General features: G+C 43.3%; 1 protein-coding gene across 1 annotated transcript in view; it reads left to right on the plus strand.

The window, feature by feature from the left end:
- The window catches only part of LOC143966048 (ras-like protein family member 11A-like), a 63,071-nt gene extending 53,723 nt beyond the window's left edge, over nucleotides 1–9,348 (plus strand). Inside the window, exon 4 of the mRNA XM_077474348.1 lies at nucleotides 2,228–9,348. Coding sequence (XP_077330474.1) covers nucleotides 2,228–2,695 — 468 coding nt within the window. The 3' untranslated portion in view covers nucleotides 2,696–9,348. The remainder of the gene's footprint in view (nucleotides 1–2,227) is intronic.
- The last annotated feature ends 11,806 nt before the right edge of the window (nucleotides 9,349–21,154 follow it).

Consider the following 21,154-nt stretch of genomic DNA (forward strand, 5'->3'; position numbering starts at 1 on the left):
TTGATGCAATGTGCGGCATATGGTCTGACAGGCCGTCCCCCCCACCCCTTCAACCTCTACAGCAATGCTGGCAGCACTCATACGGCTATTTCCCCAAGACAACCTCTGGATATGATGCTGAGCACGTGCACTCAACTTCTTTAGTTGACCACGGCGAGGCCTATTCTGAGTGGAACCTGTCATGTTAAACCACTGCATGGTCAATCTTGGCAATCTTATAGCCTAGGCCATCTTTATGTAGAACAATAATTTATTTTTTCAGATCCTCTTTGCCATAAGGTGCCATGTTGAACTTCCACTGACCAGCATGAGAGAGTAAGAGCGATAACACCTAATTTAACACACCTGCTCCCCATTCACATCTGAGACCTTGTAACACTAACGAGTCACATGACATCGGGGAATGGAAAATGGCTAGACTTGGACATTTTCACTTAGGGGTGTACTCAAATTTGTTGCCATTGGTTTAGATATTAATGGCTGTGTGTTGAGTTATTTTGAGGGGACAGCAAATTTACACTGTTATACAAGCTGTACACTCACTACTTTACATTGTAGCAAAGTGTCATTTCTTCAGTGTTGTCACGTTAAAATATATAATAAAATATTTACAAAAAAATGTGAGGGGTGTACTCACTTTTGTGAGATACTGTATATAGTGGTTTTCGAATACTCACACAGGGAATAAGCATATGATTTAGCAGTAGATGTATTTTTTTTGTGTTATTTAGCTTGACTCTTTATTCTGAGGCAGCTATCTTCTGAGCAAATGTTCAGTCCATGTACTCACAGGACATATAATGAGGTACAAAGTACCTATAATCAGATAAGTTCTTATGACTAGAACAGTTCAGCTCCAGGGGTGTTTAGTGCTGTAAATGTTCTCTATCTGCACAGAAGGTCCATTATTTCCGCACCTTTGTTACAGTGGTAATAGGTACTCACATCTGTTTTTCTAGTTGATCACCATAATGTAGTTCATAAAACTTGAAGGATCAACATGCATTAAAGAGGAAGTAAAGGCTATTTGAAAAAAAAATGCAACCTGCAAGGCAAAGGCATAATGAGCTAGTATGCATAGCATACTAGCTCATTATGAATAACTTACCTGAGAACGAAGCCCCCGAAGCGGTCCTCCGTCTTCATCTTTGCCGCTGCCATGTATCCCGGAGTGACTTCCGGGTCTCACTGCTCCGGCTCTGTGATTCGCCGGAGCCGCAATGACGTCACTCCCGCGCATGCGCATGGGAGCCGACACAAGCGGCATATCGCCGTGATCTGCGGCCTGCTCAGTGCGCCTGCACGCCGCTTTCTACGGCGCATGTGCCTGTCTTTTTGTAAATATCTCCTAAACTGTATAGGTTTAGGAGATATTTCTTGGACCTACAGGTAAGCCTTAATCTAGGCTTACCCGTAGGTCAAAGTGGTTTGTAAGGGTTTACAACCACTTTAATATTGATTGGACCCTGGGCAAAAAAAATTCTTGGGCCCCCCTTAAAATCAGTTTACTGTATCAGATCAGGCAGCAATTGCGATTGGTTGCCAGCAGTTGCAGCATATCATTACTGCTTACTGACTCGTTCCTAGAGGTTGCGGCATACATTACGGCTCACTGATTAGTTGCTAGAGCTTACAGCACATCATCTGCTCACTACAGGGGAGCATACTATACATATAAATGCCACCTTTATTTACATATCAATGCTGCCGGCCACCTCTATTTCTATATGAATGTAAACACAGGGTCTACAGGTGAGTCATCTGTACACAACAATAGGGCAGAGCTGGGCAGCATTAGTAGCAGCACTTCACACTGAGATATCGGGACACAGCACAGGACTAAATCTTCAAGGGACAATGGAATTTAAACTGGGATAGTTGGCAAGTATGAGGCAGCTGCTTTGGGCCCCACAACAATGACAGGGCCCAGGGCAGCTGCCCCTTTTGCCCTGCCTTAAAGACGGCCCTGATTTCAATCCTGCAATGAAGACAATAATTATTTACATTTGTAGGGTTTTTAGCTGCCTGGAGGAAAACGTTAAAAGTTCTTGTTAGGTCTGTAGCTGGTTCCTCATCATGTGAGATTGTCACCTTGCCTTACATATAGAACATCCCTCTTCAGGTCAAAAAGTGAAAAATAAAATTACCATTGATGCAACTTGCTAACACTTTCAACAAAGATTAGTTAAACTTTTATCTTCTTCTCTCTCTTTTTTTTTTGTTACAGGAGGAAACAGACAGCATTTCCTGCCAGGAACAAATTAATCGATCCATTTATTGGGCAGATGGCTTTGTGTTTGTCTTTTCAATCACAGACTATAATAGCTACCGTATGATTAGGCCTTTGTACCAGCACTTAAGGAAAATCCACCCAAACACCAAAATTCCGCTTCTTCTGGTAGGAAATAAAGCTGATCTTTTAAGAGCCCGACAAGTGGAATCCGATGAAGGTCTCCAGCTTGCTAATGAACTGTCTGGTACATATGCTGAAGTATCTGCTAGAGAAAACTATGAAGGGGTATATGGAGCTTTCTACCAGCTGTGCCAGGAGGTTGGAAAGATGATCTTCAGCTGCAATGGGGAGAAGAGAAGAGGACTCCATCTTGTGCGCCCCAGATCTCCTAACATGCAAGACCTGAAAAGACGTTTTAAACAGGTGTTGTCTTCCAAAGTGAAGTCCACCACCACCCTTTGACCACTTCTGGTTTTGCAAGAGTGGTTTGGATCTAAAGGAGGCTGTCACAAAGGAAAATACTTATCTCAGGCCACCTATGGCGGCTTCCATTCATCAACGTGAATTATATATTAGTTTCAGTGTAGTGACTACATGTACAGTGCCTGAAAACATGGATGCTTTCATCAGAAGCTTTTGCGAAGTGTATTTTGTTCAGTCTTTATCCTTTTTATTTGCCTACATTTAAAACATTCAGTTATTCTTTAAAAGTTTATTGGCCCAAATTGCGCTGGTACCCATTTGGCCAAACTGCATATATTCTGTTGCTAAAAGTGTCTAATGGCATTCATGCCTATTTGATTTTTGTCATGTCTGGATCTTAACTTCACTGTCTATAAGCCCTTGTACACACGGTCGGACATTCCGACAACAAAATCCGTCAGATTTTGTCCGACGGATTTTGTCCGAAACTGGTGTTGCATACACACGGTTGGACAAAGTTGTCGGAAAATCCGATAGTTCGTAACGTGATGACCTTATTTCGTTACGATGGGACTACGTTCAGGCTAGTAGCCAATAGCTTTGGTGTAGGAATTTGATCTGAGCATGCGTGGCACTTTGTCCGATCGGAATTCTCTACAAATGATCGGACAAAGTCCCATCGGATCATGTTGTCGGAAAATTTTATAGCCCAGCTCTAAAACTTTGTCGGTCGGATATTCCGACGGAAACAGTCCGATGGAGCCCACACACAGTCGGATTATCTGACAACATGGTCCGTCGGAATGACCAACCGTGTGTACAAGGGCTAAGCCCTTGTACACACGGTCGGAGAATCCGTCGGAATGTGTCCTATCGGACCGTGTTGTCGGATAATCCGACTGTGTGTGGTATGTATCGGACTGATTCCGTCGGAATATCCATCAGAGACCCAATTTTCCAACATGTTGGAAATATTTCCCGACCAACTGGGCCGATCGGACATACTCCGATCATGTGTAGAGAATTTTGATCGGACCAAGTGCCACGCATGCTCAGATCAAATTCCTACATCAAAGCTATTGGCTACTAGCCGGAATATAGTGCCATCGTAACGAAATTACGTCATCACGTTCTGAAAGATCGGATTTTTCGCCAACTTTGTCCGACCGTGTGTATGCAACAGTTTCGGACAAGATCCGACGGACAAAATCAGACGGGCAGAATCCCTGAAATCTCCGACCGTGTGTACAAGGGCTAAGACATCAAACGTTGTCAAACACAATGGAGCTATCAACATTTTAAAGGAGGTTCTACCAAGAAGAATGTGGCTGATTATCTCTATGGCAGAATTATTAATAATAGCAAGGGTGTCGGGTACATGCACATCCACATTCAGGGAAAAAAATAAATGTCAGTATCTCCAAGTATAAGATCTTTCAATGGCTTTGACCCATGTGGGTGGTTCAAAAGACTGCTATGGTGGCCTGGCCTCTGTTATTCAATGCTTTTATTATCTGACTTTTTTTTTAAGTATCAAAAAAATGCTCAAGACTGTGAATTTATAGACACATACAATTTCAATAAGGCTTTAATAAAACAGCAGGACCATTTATGAAATAGAGAGTAATGCATGGATTTACTAACTTGACTAATGAAATAAGTTGCCGCTAATGTTTTCTATGACATTGTAGACTTGACACAGTGCAACATTTTCCTATATAATTGTGCTGAGGTCACATTCAATCTTATTGCTGATCTGGAAATGCTAATTAGCATTTTAAAGCCTTTAAAATGTATAATATTAGTAGCAATATTTAATGGGATTTTTCGTTTTTAAAGGCATCATCTGTTTGTAAATTTACCTTAAGACCCCTTTCACACTGGGGCGTTTTTCAGGCTCTTTAGTGTTAAAAAAAGTGCCTGTAAAGCGCTTGAAAGAAGCCTCATCTGCAGTCCCAATGTGAAAGCCCAAGTGCTTTAAGAGCCCTTTCACAATGTCAGCGCCCGAAAAACGCTCGTAAAATGCCGCTTAAACTAGCAGCGCTTTACCAGCGTTTTTCGAGCGTTATTGGGGCGCTTTTAACCCCCTGCTAGTGGCCACTTAAAGGGTTAAAAGCACCCACAAAACGCTGCTGCCAATAGCGTTTTTCAGGTGTTTTACAGGCGCTTCCCATTGATTTCAATGGGAAGTGGCGCTTTAGGAGCGTTGTATTCGTCGCTCCAAAAGCGCTGCAAAAAAGCTGCTTGCAGGACTTTTTTTGACGCCCTGCCAGCGCAGCGCCTCAGTGTGAAAGCACTCGGGCTTTTACATTGGGATTGCAGTTGCGGCTTCTTTCAGGCACTTTACAGGCGCTTTTTTTAATGCTAAAGAGCCTGAAAAACATCCCCAAAAACGCCCCAGTGTGAAAGGGGTCTAAAGCTGAACTTTTGGCTGCAAAAAATACCCTTGTAGTGCCCCTCCCCCTTGCGCTGCAAGGTAAAATGCCCATTATCTGTCTAAAAGCTGCTCATGGCTATGGTCGCACGCTTGTCCCCTCCACATACAATTGTCATGTATTTTAGGTGATGATGTTGGGGGGACTGCCCACAGACGAGAGCTTCAGGGAACAGAGGACAGAGCTACACTGCCTTGAAAAAGTATTCATACCCCATTGACATTTTCCACATTTTTCTTGTTACAACCAAAACGTAAATGTATTTTATTGGGATTTTAAGTGGCACATAATTGTGAAGTGGATGGAAAATTAGAAATGGTTTTTAATTTTTTTTACAAATAAATATCTGAAAAGTGTGTATTCAGCCCCCCCCCCCTCGAGTCAATACTTTGTAGAGCCACCTTTCAGCTGCAAGTCTTTTTGGTATGTCTCTACCAGCTTTGCACATCTAGAGAGTGACATTTTTGCCCATTCTTCTTTGCAAAATAGTTCAAGCTCTGTCAGATTGGATGGAGAGCATCTAGGAACAGCAATTTTCAAATATTGCCACAGATTCTCAATTGGATTTAGGTCTGGACTTTGACTGAGCCATTCTAACACATGAACAGTGATTTAACCACTTCCATACCAGGCCTATTCTGGCACTCCTCTCCTACATGTAAAAATCGTAATTTTTTTGCTAGAAAATTACTCAGAACCCCCAAACATTATATATGTTTTTTTAACAGACACCCTAGGGAATAAAATGGCCGGAGGTGCAACTTTATCTTGCGCAGTATTTGCGCAACAATTTTTCAAACGCGTTTTTTTTTTGTAGCTGCAGGCATCATTCAGATATTGCGACTGAAAGTCAAAGACATCATATAACGTCCTTGGGCTGGAGGTGGTTAAACCATTCCATTGTAGCTCTGGCTGTATGTTTAGGATCATTGTCCTGTTGGAAGGTGAACCTCTGCCCCAGTCTCAAGTCTTTTTCAGACTAACAGGTTTTCTTTTAAGATTGCCCTGTATTTGGCTCCATCCATCTTCCCATCAACTCTGACCAGCTTCCTTGTCCCTGCTGAAGAAAAGCATCCCCACAACATGATGCTGCCACCACCATGTTTCACAGTGGGGATGGTGCGTTCAGGGTGATGTGCAGTGTAAGTTTTCTACCATACATAGCGTTTTGCTTTTAGGCCAAAAAGTTAAATTTTGGTCTCATCTGACGAGAGCACCTTCTTCCACACGTGTCCCCCACATGGCTTCACACAAAATGCAAACAGGACTTCTTATGGCTTTCTTTCAACAATGGCTTTCTTCTTGCCACTCTTCCATAAAGACCAGATTTGTAGAGTGCACAACTAATAGTTGTCCTGTGGACAGATTCTCCCGCTTGAGCTATGGCTCTCTGCAGCACCTCCAGAGTTGCCATGGGCCTTTTGGCCTTTTGGCTGCTTCTCTCATTAATGCGCTTCTTGACCAGCCTTTCAGTTTAGGTGGACTTGATAGGTTTGCAGTTGTGCCATACTCTTTCCATTTTCGGATGATGGATTGAACAGAGCCCCGTGAGATGTTCAAAACTTGTGATATATCTTTTTATAACCTAACCCTGCTTCTTCACAACTTTATGCCTGACCTGCTTGGTGTGTTCCTTGGCCTTCACGATGCTGTTTGTTCACTAAGGTTCTCTAACAAACCTCCAAGGGCTTCACAGAACAGCTGTATTTATACTGAGATTAAATTACACACAGGTGAACTATATTTACTAATTAGGTGACTTCTAAAGGCAATTGATTCCACTATATTTTAGTTATTGGTAGCAGAGTAAAGGGGGCTGAATACAAATGCACGTACACTTTTCAGAATTTTATTTGTAAAGATTTTTGAAAACCATTTATCATTTTCCTTCCACTTCACAATTATGTGCCACTTTGTGTTGGTCTGCCACATAAAATCCCAATTAAATACATTTACTTTTTTGGTTGTAACATGACAAAATGTGAAAGATAAATACTTTTTCAAGGCACTGTATATCCTGCTGGAACAGGGAACAGGGTAAGTAATACAGTCTCTTCCTCTAATCCTTAGACATGACAATCCTATCACTCTAGCACTGTGGGGGACTTTTTTTGTTCCAGCCTGGAGCTCGGCTTTAATTGTCTACCCCTGCATGCTTTCTTCAAATCTGTGATGGTCAAACTGTAAAGGCCCGTACACACGGTCGGACTTTTTGACAACAAATATGCAAATTAGCTGTTTTGGAGCAACATCCGCCTGTGTGTACGCTCCATCGGACAAACGTTTTCTGTTTTCATCGGACTTTTGTTGGCTTGTGCGAACGGACAAACTTTCTGGCAACAAAAGTCTGATGGAGCAAAGTCCGACCGTGTGTACGCAAAAGCATCGGACTTTTGTACAAGGTACAAACACGCATGCTCAGAACCAATGCAAAAGATCAGACTACAATACAGAAGTTGACCAAAGGTGGCGCTGGAGTCATTGAACGTCCTCTTTTGAAGTGGCGTCAGTACGTTGTGATGTCACTACGTTCGTGTTTGTTGTCAAAAAGTCCGACCGTGTGTATGCATTACAAACTTGTGGACCACGCCCTTTGTACAAAAGTCCACGGAAAAGTTTGTACAAAGTCCGACCGTGTGTATGAGGCTTAAGATGATTTGAGATTCTGCCTGCAGCCCCTTCTGCTGTTATTGCAGTACAAACAGTACCTTCTGCCAGTGATAGCAATGGTAAAAAAAAGAGCGTTAGCACAAATGTGCTATTGTTAAGGCCCGTACACACGGTCGGACTTTTTGACAACAAACATGCAAATTAGCTGTTTTGGAGCAACATCCGACTGTGTGTACGCTCCATCGGACAAACTTTTTCTGTTTTCATCGGACTTTTGTTGGCTTGTGCGAACAGACAAACTTTCTGGCAACAAAAGTCCGATGGAGCAAAGTCCGACCGTGTGTACGCAAAAGCATCAGACTTTTGTACAAGGTACAAACACGCATGCTCAGAACCAATGCAAAAGATCAGACTACAATACAGAAGTTGACCAAAGGTGGCGCTGGAGTCATTGAACGTCCTCTTTTGAAGTGGCGTCAGTACGTTGTGACGTCATTACGTTCGTGTTTGTTGTCAAAAAGTCCGACCGTGTGTATGCAATACAAACTTGTGGACCACGCCCTTTGTACAAAAGTCCACGGAAAAGTTTGTACAAAGTCCGACCGTGTGTATGAGGCTTAACACTACAGGGAAGTCAAAAGCAGGTGTGGTTTGCCTGTTTAAACTACACACCCCTTTTAAATTAGCTCTTTGGTTTTACATAGCTAATTTGGATTGATTTTTATATCACTGTGTATTTATGTACCAATATTTAAAGTGGTGTTCCGCTTAAAAAAATAAAATAAAAGTCAGCAGCTACAAATACTGCAGCTGCTGACTTTTAATAATCTGAGACTTACCCGTCCCAGGGTCCAGCGATGCGGGGGATCAAAGCCCCGAGGGCTTTCACGCTGGAGCGGTGTGCTGGCAGGACGCTAAAAAAAGATCTGCTAGCAGCATCTTTAGAGCGGTGTGTATACACACCTGCCCATTGAAATCAATGGGGCAGCATGGCTATACCGCCAGCAAAGCGCTGCTACAGCAGTGCTTTGTGGGTGATTTTAACCCTTTTTCAGCGCTAGCGGGGGTTAAATGCGGCCGAATACCTCCGCAAATACAACGGTACAGCGCCGCTAAAAATAGCGGCGCTTTACTGCCGACGCTGCCCCAGTGTAAAAGGGGCCTTAGTAACACATGGAGTTTATGATGTTGTTGCCACAAGGATATAAGGTTCATATTGAGTTGAACATTGGAATCTACACTAAGATTCTGGAAAGTGTGCCAGATTAATCCACTTGACATGTCCTTAGCGTGTAGTGTGTTACTATCCTTTAAGCACACACATCTGTTTTCACTGCCCATAAATAATGGAAGCAATTCATGTATTCTTGCACAGATTTACATACATTTTATGAATGCTGGTAATTTACTTTATAAGTAGTGGATGCACAAAGAAGCCTCCTGGCAGAGGCCAATAAATAACATTAGATCGTGCTGGATTCCAGGTAAGGAAGTACAGTGGAGATGGCTATAGGTCAGGAATTGATGAGCATTTGTAGAATTACTATATTGAATCATTGTAGCAGTAAGTGTGATGTACCTATTTTTATATTTGCAAATGGAATTGGAAATGACTGCCTAGTTTGTATTAAACAAAAATCTATTTTATATGATGCTTGTATTTGTTGTTTTATGCAATGCAAAACCATTTATGCCTGTTTTTCCATATTCTCTTTTCCTGAGTAGGATATCTGGACTGAGAAGGGCATTGCAAGCACTTAAAAAAACAACCAAGTTTTCTTAATATGTTGGAAATCCCCTGATTTATTCAGAGGCCTATGTATGAATGATCACACTCAGTGATGGTTTGCCCCATTAATGCCTTTGGCTCACCATTTATCTACTGTGTTGTGTTTGCCACAACTATAAACTCCCATCACTTCCTATAGGATTTACTATAAATTATTTCCATACCCTGAGCTGATGAACCTTGTTATGTTATCTAAAGATTAAGGATCTAGCAGACATTTACCACAGATTTTCTACAAACCCACTGCTTCTGATGCCTCCGCACTCCCTTAGCCCTTGTACACACGGTCGGAGATTCCGGAATGTTCGGAATGTTTCATATCGGACCGTTTTGTCGGATATTCCGACTGTGTGTGGTCTGCATCGGACCGTTTCCGTCGGAATATCCGACGGACCAATTTTTCCAACTTGCCGGTAAAATTTTCCGACAAAATGCTTCGATCGGACATACTCCGATCATGTGTAGCCTACTCCGACGGACAAAGTGCCACGCATGCTCAGATCAAATTCCTAGACCAAAGCTATTGGCTACTAGCCTGAACGTAGTCCCGTCGTAACAAAATAACGTCATCACGTTATGTACAATCGGATTTTCTGACAACTTAGTCCGACCGTGTGTATGCAACATTACTTCCGGACCTCTTCCGGAATTAATCCGTCGGAATTACTCCGACGGATTTGATTGTCTGAATCTCCGACCGTGTGTACAAGGGCTTAGACCCCTTTCACACTGACCCCTTTCACACTATTTTCAGCTCCGTTTTAGTGGCGCTATTCGGCCGCTAGCGGGGCGGTTTTAACCCCCCGCTAGCGGCCAAAAAGGGGTTAAATCCACCTGCAAAACGCCGCTGGTATTGCAGTGCTGCCCCATTTATTTCAAAGAAGCTGCTGGCAGGACTTTTTCTGACGCCCTGCCAGCGCAACGCTCCAGTGTGAAAGGCCTCCGGCTTTCACACTGGAGTGAATGAAGCAGCTGTTTTAGGGCGTTTTGCAGGCATTATTTTTAAAGCTATAGCGCCTGCAAAACGCCTTCAGTGTGAAAGGGGTCTAATATTTTTCAAGTTCTGATTTTGCCAACTTTACAGGTGATATGTACAGGAAGCCCTACCAGCAAATGTGGAGTGATTAAAGACTAATCCAGAAATGCAAATGTTCGCGGAATCGCTAACCATTCCATATCTGAAAGTCAGGTGTCAAGTTCTATGACTTTTGTGACTGCATACTTGTTCTTCCTCAGTGACTGAACATTTGGAAAATATTGAAGTCATTGGATCAGCATAGCAGTCTGGTACCTAGCATTTTTAGAAGGAGCTCAGGAATGGCATATGTGAAACCCACAGTGCCCACGTCAAGGCTTATCTGTACACTACGGTCCTAACTCTATACTATTGAGAGTCTCCAAGTCGGAGCACATATAGCAGTGGATAAATGAAGGGCAGGTGTGCCTGGAGGGAGCCCATCCCTCCTTAATGGTATGGGGACACATTGGACCCCCAGTAATAGTACAATGACATGTGAGGACATACAATATGCCCCCACCCCAAATCAGCAAACAAGCTATACATAAAAATGGCAACCACCCCAATTTATAACCAGCAAAAATATCCCAGCACACTCACCAGCTAGAATGCAAACAAACCAAAATGACTCTGTCTAACAGATCAGCAGCCTTCAGCTGCCATTGTGTGTAAGTGTGCTGGGAAACTTTAGTTTGCTTGCAATGGGCGTTGCCTTTCCATGTGCACCTTATAAATTAGGGTGGTTGTCATCTTTTTGTATAGCTTGTTCACTGAGTTGGGGTGGGAATACATTGAATGCCTTCAGTAGGGATGAGCTGAACACCCCCCTGTTCGGTTCGCACCAGAACATGCAAACAGGCAAAAAATTAGTTTGAACGCGCAAACACTGTTAAAGTCAATGGGACTTGAACATGAATAATCAAAAGTGCTAATTTTAAAGGCTTATATGCAAGTTATTGTCATAAAAAGTGTTTGGGGACCCGGGTCCTGCCCCAGGGGACATGTATCAATGCAAAAAAAGTTTTATAAAACTGTGTTTTTTCGGGAGCAGTGATTTTAATAATGCTTAAAGTGAAACAATAAAAGTGTAATATTCCTTTAAATTTTGTACCTGGGGGTGTGTATAGTATGCCTGTAAAGGGTCGCATGTTTCCCATCTTTAGAACAGTCTGACAGCAAAATTACATTTCTAAAGGAAAAAAACTAATTTAAAACTACTCGCAGCTACAATGAATTGTGGGGTCCGACAATACACATAAAAGTTCATAAAAATGGCATTGGGATTTCCCCACGGGTGAACCCCGAACCAAAATTAAGAAAAATAAATGCTTGGGTGTCCCTCTGAAATTCCATACCAGGCCCTTCAGGTCTGGTATGGATATTAAGGGAAACCCCGCACCAAAATGTAAAAAAGAAAATGGCATTGGGGTCCCTCTCAAAATATGAATTTTAAGGGAAACCCAGCGCCAAATTTTTAAAAAAATGGTGTGGGGGTCCCCCTAAAAATACATACCAGACCCTTATCCAAGAGAGAGCGCCCCCCCCTCCTGAACCGTACCAGGCCACATGCCCTCAACATTGTTAGGGTGCTTTGGGGTAGTGACCCCTCCAAAGCACCTTGTGTTGATGGGGAGAAGGGCCTCATCCCCACAACCTTTGCCCGGTGGTTGTGGGGGTTTGCGGCCGGGGAGCTTATCAGAATCTTGAGTCCCCCTTTAACAAGGGGACCCCCAGATCCTGCCCCCCATGTGAAATGTTAATGGGGTACAAATGTACCCCTACCATTTCACAAAAAATGGTGTGTGAAAATGGTAAAAAAAAATACACTACATACTTTGGGACAAGTCCTTTATTAAAAAAAAATAACACTGTCCCACAGAGTCTTCTTCTTCTGCTCGCGCTACAACGGACCGAAAAAGGGAGGGTGCTTTGGAGTAGCCCCCCAATGCACCTTGTCCCCATGTTGATAGGGACAAGAGCCTTATCCCCACAACCCTTGCCCGGTGGTTGTGGGGGTCAGCGGGTGGGGGGCTTATTGGAATCTGGAAGCCCCCTTTAATAAGGGGACCCCCAGATCCCTCCCCCCATGTGAAATGGTAATGGGGTACAAACGTACCCCTACCATTTCACAAAAAAGTGTTAAAAATGACAAGAGACAGGTTTTGACAATTCCTTTATTTAAAGTCTTCTTCTTTTCATCTTCTTCAGGTCTTCTTCCTTCCTTCTTCCTTCTTCCTTCGATTTCTTCCTCCATCTTTTTCTTGCTCCGGTGTTCTCGTCAGGCATCTGCCTCCGGGCGTCTTCTTCCCAGCTTAGTTCTTGGGCCGCTCTGCATCCATGGGAGGCTCTCGCTGTGTGACGCTTCTCTTCTTTTGACACTTCTTATATAACAGACGGCAGGGCCACCCAGTGACCCCACCCCCCTCTGACGCACGGGGACTTGATGGGGACTTCCCTATGGCTTTCCCCGTGATGTCAGAGGGGGGCGGGGTCACCCGTTATGTAAGAGTTTTTTTGGTTAAATATGAGAAAAGGGGGAGGGGAGCACTCACAATGTCACATCCATAAATTGGAGAGGAGAAACATCGAATCGGACTGTAAAGGTATGGAAACAATGGAGAAGTAGAGAAAATAGGTATTATTTATTGAAAAGAAGAAATTACATAATATATACACAGTGTTCACAGTGTTAAAAATCATATAAAATTATAGTTTGTACAATGAGCCCTCGTACGTCTTTTTTTTTTTCTTTGCTTCCTTCAGCCTAATAATTAAGGGGAGTGGTTAATTGGTCACAGGTGCTTGATGCCTATATAACCTTGTGCAGAACTCATTGTGAGCCTATTCATCGTTTGAGTCTGCTGGAACTCTGTCCAAGTGGAACTGGTTAAAGTGGTGAGTTAAAAACCAGAGTTTAAAACAGGAGGTTATAACAGGGGTCATAGTACCTGTGTCGTGTGAGTATCTGAGTGTTGTCTGAGTAGTGTGTGTGTGGATCGTTAGTACTTGTGCATTGTGTACTTGTGTATTGTGAGTGCACGGAGGTCTGCGAGTGCACGGAGGTCTGCGAGTACCTGTGTATTGTCTTGAGTATTAGTGTCAGGAAGCTAGTTGTGGTAATTTAGGCAGGGTATAATTCCCAGTCCTCATTAAATTTAATAGGTACAATGCCCGGTGGGTGTGGAGAGGCAACTTGAACATATTGCGGCATTTATGCGTTCCTTGACCATCCGATCGAGGGTGAATACTGCTGTGCAAAATGTTAGCACATTGTTTCCCTGGAAGCCCAGGTTCTGAATCTGGGGAAGCAACTGCCAGCACTGAGAAGTCCCTCCATACTAAAGGAGAGCCAGGAACGTACACGACAGGGGGCAGCACAGAGGCAGGTGGAGACAGAGGTGCAGGCACTAGCAAAGAGTGGATGGGTGACAGTCAGGAAGGGTAGAGGGGGAAGTGCCAGGGAGTCCGATCCAGGGCTGTAGCATCCCAATAAGTACGCTCCATTTAGTGACATTGGTGAAACCAGTCAGGGAGCAGCACACGCTCCATTGAGTGACTCTCTTAGCTGCTGGGGGAAGAACTCCTCCAGTGAGGGTGGGGGAGAGCGAAGGGAAAGGACAGACAGATTCTGGTGGTAGGGGACTCAATTCTTAGGACAGAGAGGCCAATCTGTAACAAAGACCTGAAGCGCCCAACAGTATGTTGTCTACCAGGCGCTCGGGTTCGGCACATCATGGATCGGGTGAACAGATTACTGGGAGGGGCTGGGGAAGACCCAGCTGTCATGCTGCATGTTGGCACCAATGACAGAGGCAGATGGAGTGTCCTAAAGAACGATTTTAGGGACTTAGGAGCTAAATTGAGGAAAAGGACCTCTAAGGTAGTATTCTCAGGAATACTACCGGTACGTTGAGCCACACCAGAAAGGCAGAGGGAGATAAGGGAAGTAAACAAGTGGCTGAAGAGCTGGTGTAGTAAGGAGGGGTTTGGGTTCCTGGAGGACTGGGACGACTTCTCAGTCGATAACCTGTACTATAGAAGGGACGGACTGCCCCTAAATGAGGAGGGGGCAGATCAGCTGGGAATGAAGATGGCTGAAAAGTGGGGTTTTTAAACTAGGCGATGGAGGGGAGGGCACAGAGGTAGAGATAGTCAGCGTGGAACATATTCCAGAGGGTAGTATTGGGGCATTAGTGGTAGGTTGACCAAAGCACATAAACCTAAGGTAAGTATAATAGCAAGTCCTAGTTGCAATCTTGGAACACCCAATAAGAGAATAATATGCGACCAGTCTAAACTGCGTGGCATGTTCACCAATGCCAGGATCCTGTCGGACAAGATGGGTGAACTAGAGATACTATTCTACGAGGAGGATTTGGATTTTGTGGGAATTCCAGAGACCTGGTTCAACAGCTCTCATGATTGGTTGGCAAACATTTAAGGGTATACCCTTTATCACAAGGATAGAGAGGGTAAAAAAGGGGGAGGGGTATGCCTATATATCAAGAATAATGTACAAGTGAATGTGAGAGATGACATCACTAAGGGAGCTAGGGAGGAGGTGGAATCCTTATGGGTAGAGCTCCAAAGGGATGAAGCTAAGGGGAAAATGGTACTGGGAGTATGCTATAAACCCCCTAACCTGAGGGAGGAAGGGGAGACAGATCTCCAATCACAATTTGGATTAGCAGCAAGGATGGGAAGTGTTATCATAATGGGGGATTTTAATTATCCAGACATAGACTGGGCGGAGGGAAAATCACACAAATGGGAAACATAAGGGGAATACAAAGACACTGAATTTCAAAAGAGCCAACTTCCCTAAATGACTAGAAGGCATAAATTGGGATAAAATCTTAGGAACAAGATGGAGGAGAGATGGATTTGCTTTAAGAGCATATTAAGTAAGGGGAGGGGAGGATAAGGGACTATATACAAGATTTTAGTAATGAGAACGGTATCGTTAGCAGTAATCAGCATGGATTTATGAAGAATCGTTCTTGCCAAAACAATCTATTAACCTTCTATAAGGAGGTGAGTTGCCAGCTGGATAAAGGAAGGCCAGTAGACGTGGTGTATCTGGATTTTGCAAAAGCATTTGACACAGTTCTCCATAAACGTTTACTGTACAAAATAAGGTCCGTTGGCATGGACCATAGGGTGAGTACATGGATTGAAACCTGGCTACAAGGGAGAGTTCAGAGGGTGGTGATAAATGGGGAGTACTCAGAATGGCCAGGGGTGGGTAGCGGGGTACCCCAGGGTACTGTGCTCGGACCAATCCTGTTTAATTTATTCATAAATGACCTGGAGGATGGGGTAAACAGTTCAATCTCTGTATTTGCAGAAGATACTAAGCTAAGCAGGGCAATAACTTCTCCGCAGGATGTGGAAACCTTGCAAAAAGATATGAACAAATTAATGGAGTGGGCAACTACATGGCAAATGAGGTTCAGTGTAGAAAAATGTAAAATAATGCTTTTGGGTGGTAAAAATATGAATGCAATCTATAAACTGGGGGGAAAACCTCTGGGGGAATCTAGGATGGAAAAGGACCTGGGGGTCCTAGTAGATAGGCTCAGTAATGGCATGCAATGCCAAGCTGCTGCTAATAAAGCAAACAGAATATTGGCATGCATTAAAAAGGGGATCAACTCTAGAGATAAAACGATAATTCTCCTGCTCTACAAGACTCTGGTCCGGCCGCACCTGGAGTATGCTGTCCAGTTCTGGGCACCGGTCCTCAGGAAGGATGTACTGGAAATGGAGCGAGTACAAAGAAGGGCAATAAAGCTAATAAAGGGTCTGGAAGATATTAGTTATAAGGAAAGGTTGCGAGCACTGAACTTATTCTCTCTGGAGAAGAGACGCTTGAGAGGGGATATGATTTCAATATACAAATACCATACTGGTGACCCCACAATAGGGATAAAACTTTTTCGCAAAAGGGAGTTTAACAAGACTCGTGGCCACTCATTAAAATTAGAAGAAAAGAGGTTTAACCTTAAACTACGTAGAGGGTTCTTTACTGTAAGAGCGTGAGGGATTTGGAATTCCCTTCCACAGGCGTTGGTCTCAACGGGGAGCATTGATAGTTTCAAGAAAATATTAGATAAGCACCTGAACGACCTCATACAGGGATATACAATGTAATACTGACATATAATCACACACACATAGGTTGGAATTGATGGACTTTTTTCAACCTCACCTACTATGTAACTATGTAGCTTGTTTTAATTTTAAAAAAATAACTATTTGAAACTTTAAAAAAATGTTAATGCAAAATTGATGCAAAAGCTGAATATTGCCCATTGATAAGCATATTGTCAGAAACCATGAACCAGAACGAGACAGAAGTACAATCAAATCACACTTGTTTATTAATAAAAAGGTAAATGGAGTAAGCGCAATCAAAGCATAGCCAGAGTCCAGTAACCGGATTGAGTAGTCAGCCAGGCCAGAAGTCAGGGATCCAGGTAGAGGAACAGCAAGCAAGCAGTATAAGGAGCCAAAAGGGATGTCAGCAAGCCAGTCTTTAACCACTTGACCACTGGGCACTTAAACCCCCTTAATAACCAGACCAATTTTCAGCTTTCGGTGCTCTCACATTTTGAATGACAATTACTCAATCATGCAACACTGTACCTATATGAAATTTTTGTCCTTTTTTCACACAAATGGAGCTTTCTTTTGGTGGTATTTAATCACTGCTGGGTTTTTTATTTTTTGTGCTATAAAAGAAAAAAATGAATTTTTCTTTGTTTCTGTTATAAAATTTAGCAGATTAGTAATTTTTCTTCATAAATTTTGGCCATAATGTATTTTATTACATATCTTTGGTAAAAATAAGTACAAATTGGTGTATATTATTTGGTCTGTGTGAAAGTTATAGAGTCCACAAACTATGGTGCCAATATGTGAAAATTGATCACACCTGATGTACTGACGGCCTATCTCATTTCTTGAGACCTTAACATGCCATAAAAGTACCGAATGACCCCTTTTTGGAAAGAAGACATTCCAAGTTACTTAGTAAGAGGCATGATGAGTTTTTTGAAGTTGTAATTTTTTCCCACAATTCTTTGCAAAATCAAGATTTTTTTTCCTTTTTTTTCCCCACAAAATTGTCATGTTATCAGGTTATTTCTCACACACAGCATATGCATACCACAAATTACACCTCAAAATACATTCTGCTATTACTCCCGAGTACGGTGATACCACATGTGTGAGACTTTTACACAGTGTGGCCACATACAGAGGCCCAACATGCAGGGAGCACCATCAGGAGTTCTGGAGCACCCAGGACAATTCTGACATTTCTCTCCTACATGTAAAAATCATAATTTGTTTGCTAGAAAATTACATCGAATCCCAAAACATTATACCCTAGAGAATACAATGGTGGTCGTTTTATCTCGCACGGTATTTGTGCAGCAATTTTTCGAACGCATTTTTTTGGGAAAAACAAAAACAGTAAAGTTAGCCCAATGCATAATGTGAAAGATGAAGTTACGCAGAATAAATAGATACCTAACGTGTCACCCTTCAAAATTACACACACTCGTGGAATGGTGGCAAACGTCGCTACTTAAAAATCCCCATAGGCGATGCTTTAAAAGATTTTACTGGTTACATGTTTTGAGTTACAGAGGAGGTCTAGGGCCAAAATTATTGCTCTCGCTGTAACATTCACAGCGATACCTCACATGTGTGGTTTGAACACCGTTTTCATATGTGAGCCTGACTTACGTATGCGTTCGCTTCTGCATGGGGACAGGGTCCGCTTTAAAAAAAAAAAAAAAATGTATTGTTCATTTTACTTTATTTATTTTAGTTTGACACTTTTTTCCCCCAATTTTTTTTTTTTTTTGATCACTTTTATTCCTATTACAAGGAATGTAAACATCCCTTGTAATAGGAATATGGCATTACAGGTCCTTTTTACAGTGAGATATGGGGTCAATAAGAGCCCACATCTTACCTCTAGGCTGGGAAGCCTGAAATAAAAAAAAATAAAAAAATTATTCTGGCTTTGATCATATTGGCGAGTCGGTAGAAGCACCGGAGGGCGGCGGGAGGGGGGATGTCCCCTCTCGCCTCCTGTAAGAACGATCAAGCAGCGGCCAGCCGCTATGATCATTCTTATGATGTAGGGAATCGCCGGCTGAAAAAGCTGATATCTGAATGATGCCTGTAGCTACAGGCAGCATTCAGATATCCCCGCACAAATTCAAGGACGTCATATAACAGCCGGCGGGCAGGAAGTGGTTAAAAGATTTTTTTTTAACACAAAGTTATCCACTTATACAATATTTCTAACACATAGCATGTACATACCTACATATTAAAAATGACACCCCAAAATAGATTCTCCTACTCCTCCTGGCTGAATGGCTGAGCATGGCCAAGCATGGCTGGGTATGGCTGGGTATCACCGAGTATTGCAGGGTATCACAGAGTATGGCTGAGTATGGCTGGATATTGCAGAGTATCACCGGGTATGGCTGGGTTTTGCAGGTTATGGCTGGGTATTGCAGAGTATGGCTGGGTATTGCAGGGTATCACCGAGTATGGCTGGGTATTGCTGGGTATGGCAGGGTATTGCTGGGTATGGCAGTTTATGGCAGGGTATTGCAGGCTATTGCAGATTATTGCTGGGTATTACAGAGTATTGGCAGAGTATTGGCAGGGCATTGCAGAGTATTGGCAGGGCATTGCAGAATATTGGCAGGGTATTGCAGAGTATTGGCAGGGCATTGCTGGGTATTGCAGAGTATTGGCAGGGCTTTGCTGGGTATTGCAGAGTATTGGCAGGGCATTGCAGAGTATTGGCAAGGTATTGCAGAGTATTGGCAGGGCATTGCTGGGTATTGCAGAGTATTGGCAGGGTATTGCAGAGTATTGGCAGGGCATTGCTGGGTATTGCAGAGTATTGGCAGGGCATTGCTGGGTATTGCAGAGTATTGGCAGGGCATTGCAGAGTATTGGCAGGGCATTGCTGGATATTGCAGAGTATTGATGGGTATTGCAGAGTATTTGCAGGTCATTGCTGGGTATTGCAGAGTATTGGCAGGGCATTGCAGAGTATTGGCAGGGCTTTGCGGGGTTAATTGTCGGTAAGCAGCGCTGTGAGCACTACAGATCCAGCCCATAGCGCTGCTGTCACCAATCTCTCCCCTCCACCGTACTGAGCGGTACAGAGAGAGTAGGGAGGTACCGGCATCATGTCATGTTGTTGTTTGTTTACAAGTGTTCGCTCCGTCATTTCACGGAGCGATCACGTGGTAAACGGCCGCAATGAGCCCGGCGGTCACGGATGCTCTCGAGTGCGCGCCCCAGAGAGTTAAGCAACCGCCCTGTAGCCGTCATTCAGCTATGGGCCGGTTGTTAAGTGGTTAAACAGGAACACAGGAGATGGTTTCTTGTGATGTGACCAAGGCGAAGGCAGAGATGAAGTGAGCTGGACAGCAGGTCAGACGAGCATGATCAGGAACAGCTGGGGTAACTGTGGAGAGAGATGAGAGCTGGCAATTAGCCGACAGCTGAGCAAGCAGCCCAGAGAAGGAAGAGCTAAGCCAGCCCCGACACATATAGATTCAAAGTCTGGAAGGCTGCTAATGGGAACTGAGTTCCTGTTGTGGTAAAAGTACAGGAACTCCGTTCCCATGCGTTCCCGCAGGACTTGAGCCCTGTCTGACGCGATGAAAGAAGACACCTGTATATGGAGAGCCTGCACGCCAGGTATGCTTTTAGTGTACACAGCTTGGTGTGCTTTCACTCCCTAGACATGCATCTCAGCTATTCATTCCTTAAAAATTGCAGTCATTTGATCTTGCGCTGGCAATCTCAGCATCTGAAATCATAAATATGTCAGTGGTGTTTTGAAAGCTGAAAGACACTGACTTATATCTGTTTTTATTGTAAAGTGGAACGCCAAGTAAACTGTCAAATACATATGATTTATTTTACGTGCCAAAGTACTTGCCATCTTCTGTCACTCCCAATAAAGAGTCCTATATCACCTCTCCACCTCCAGCTAGCTAATTGATTGTTGAATCAGTATCATCCCCTCTGTCCATGTGGCGGGTTAGGGGGTCCCCGGAGCCTATAAGCCAGGGCTTGATAAAGTTGCTTTAAATTATGGAGGCAGCTAAAAAAGTTAGGAGACAGTTGTGATTTTTTTTTTTATTTAACAAATCTTACGAGTGGAACATGTAACATGTTCCCGAAGGTGAACTTGTCCTTTAACCCTTTCACAGCCAGAGAAGTTTTTAGGGCTGAAAATTACATAAAACCCCGAAACATATATTTTTTTTCTGAAAGCAGACACCCTAGAGCAGGGGTAGGCAACCTGAGCCCTCCACCTGTGGTGAAACTACAAATCCCATCATGCCTGTGATTGTCAGGGACTTGCAATGTCTGGGACTTATAGTTTCAAAACAGCTGGAGGGCCGAGGTTGCCTACCCCTGCCCTAGAGAATAGAATAGTGGTAGCTCCAATATTTTTATGTCACACGATATTAGAACAAAGGTCTAAGAAATACAAAATTTCAGTAAAAAACACATTAAAAGTTAACTTTAGGGGGTAGGAAAATGCAATAAATTGCCCAATTGTTTGCTAAAATATGAAAGCCGAGGTT

This window comes from Lithobates pipiens, unplaced genomic scaffold, assembly GCF_037356315.1.
Source record: "Lithobates pipiens isolate NorthernLeopardFrog02 unplaced genomic scaffold, aLitPip1_a1.2 Scaffold_1, whole genome shotgun sequence".
In the NCBI taxonomy this organism is placed as follows: Eukaryota; Metazoa; Chordata; class Amphibia; order Anura; family Ranidae; genus Lithobates; species Lithobates pipiens.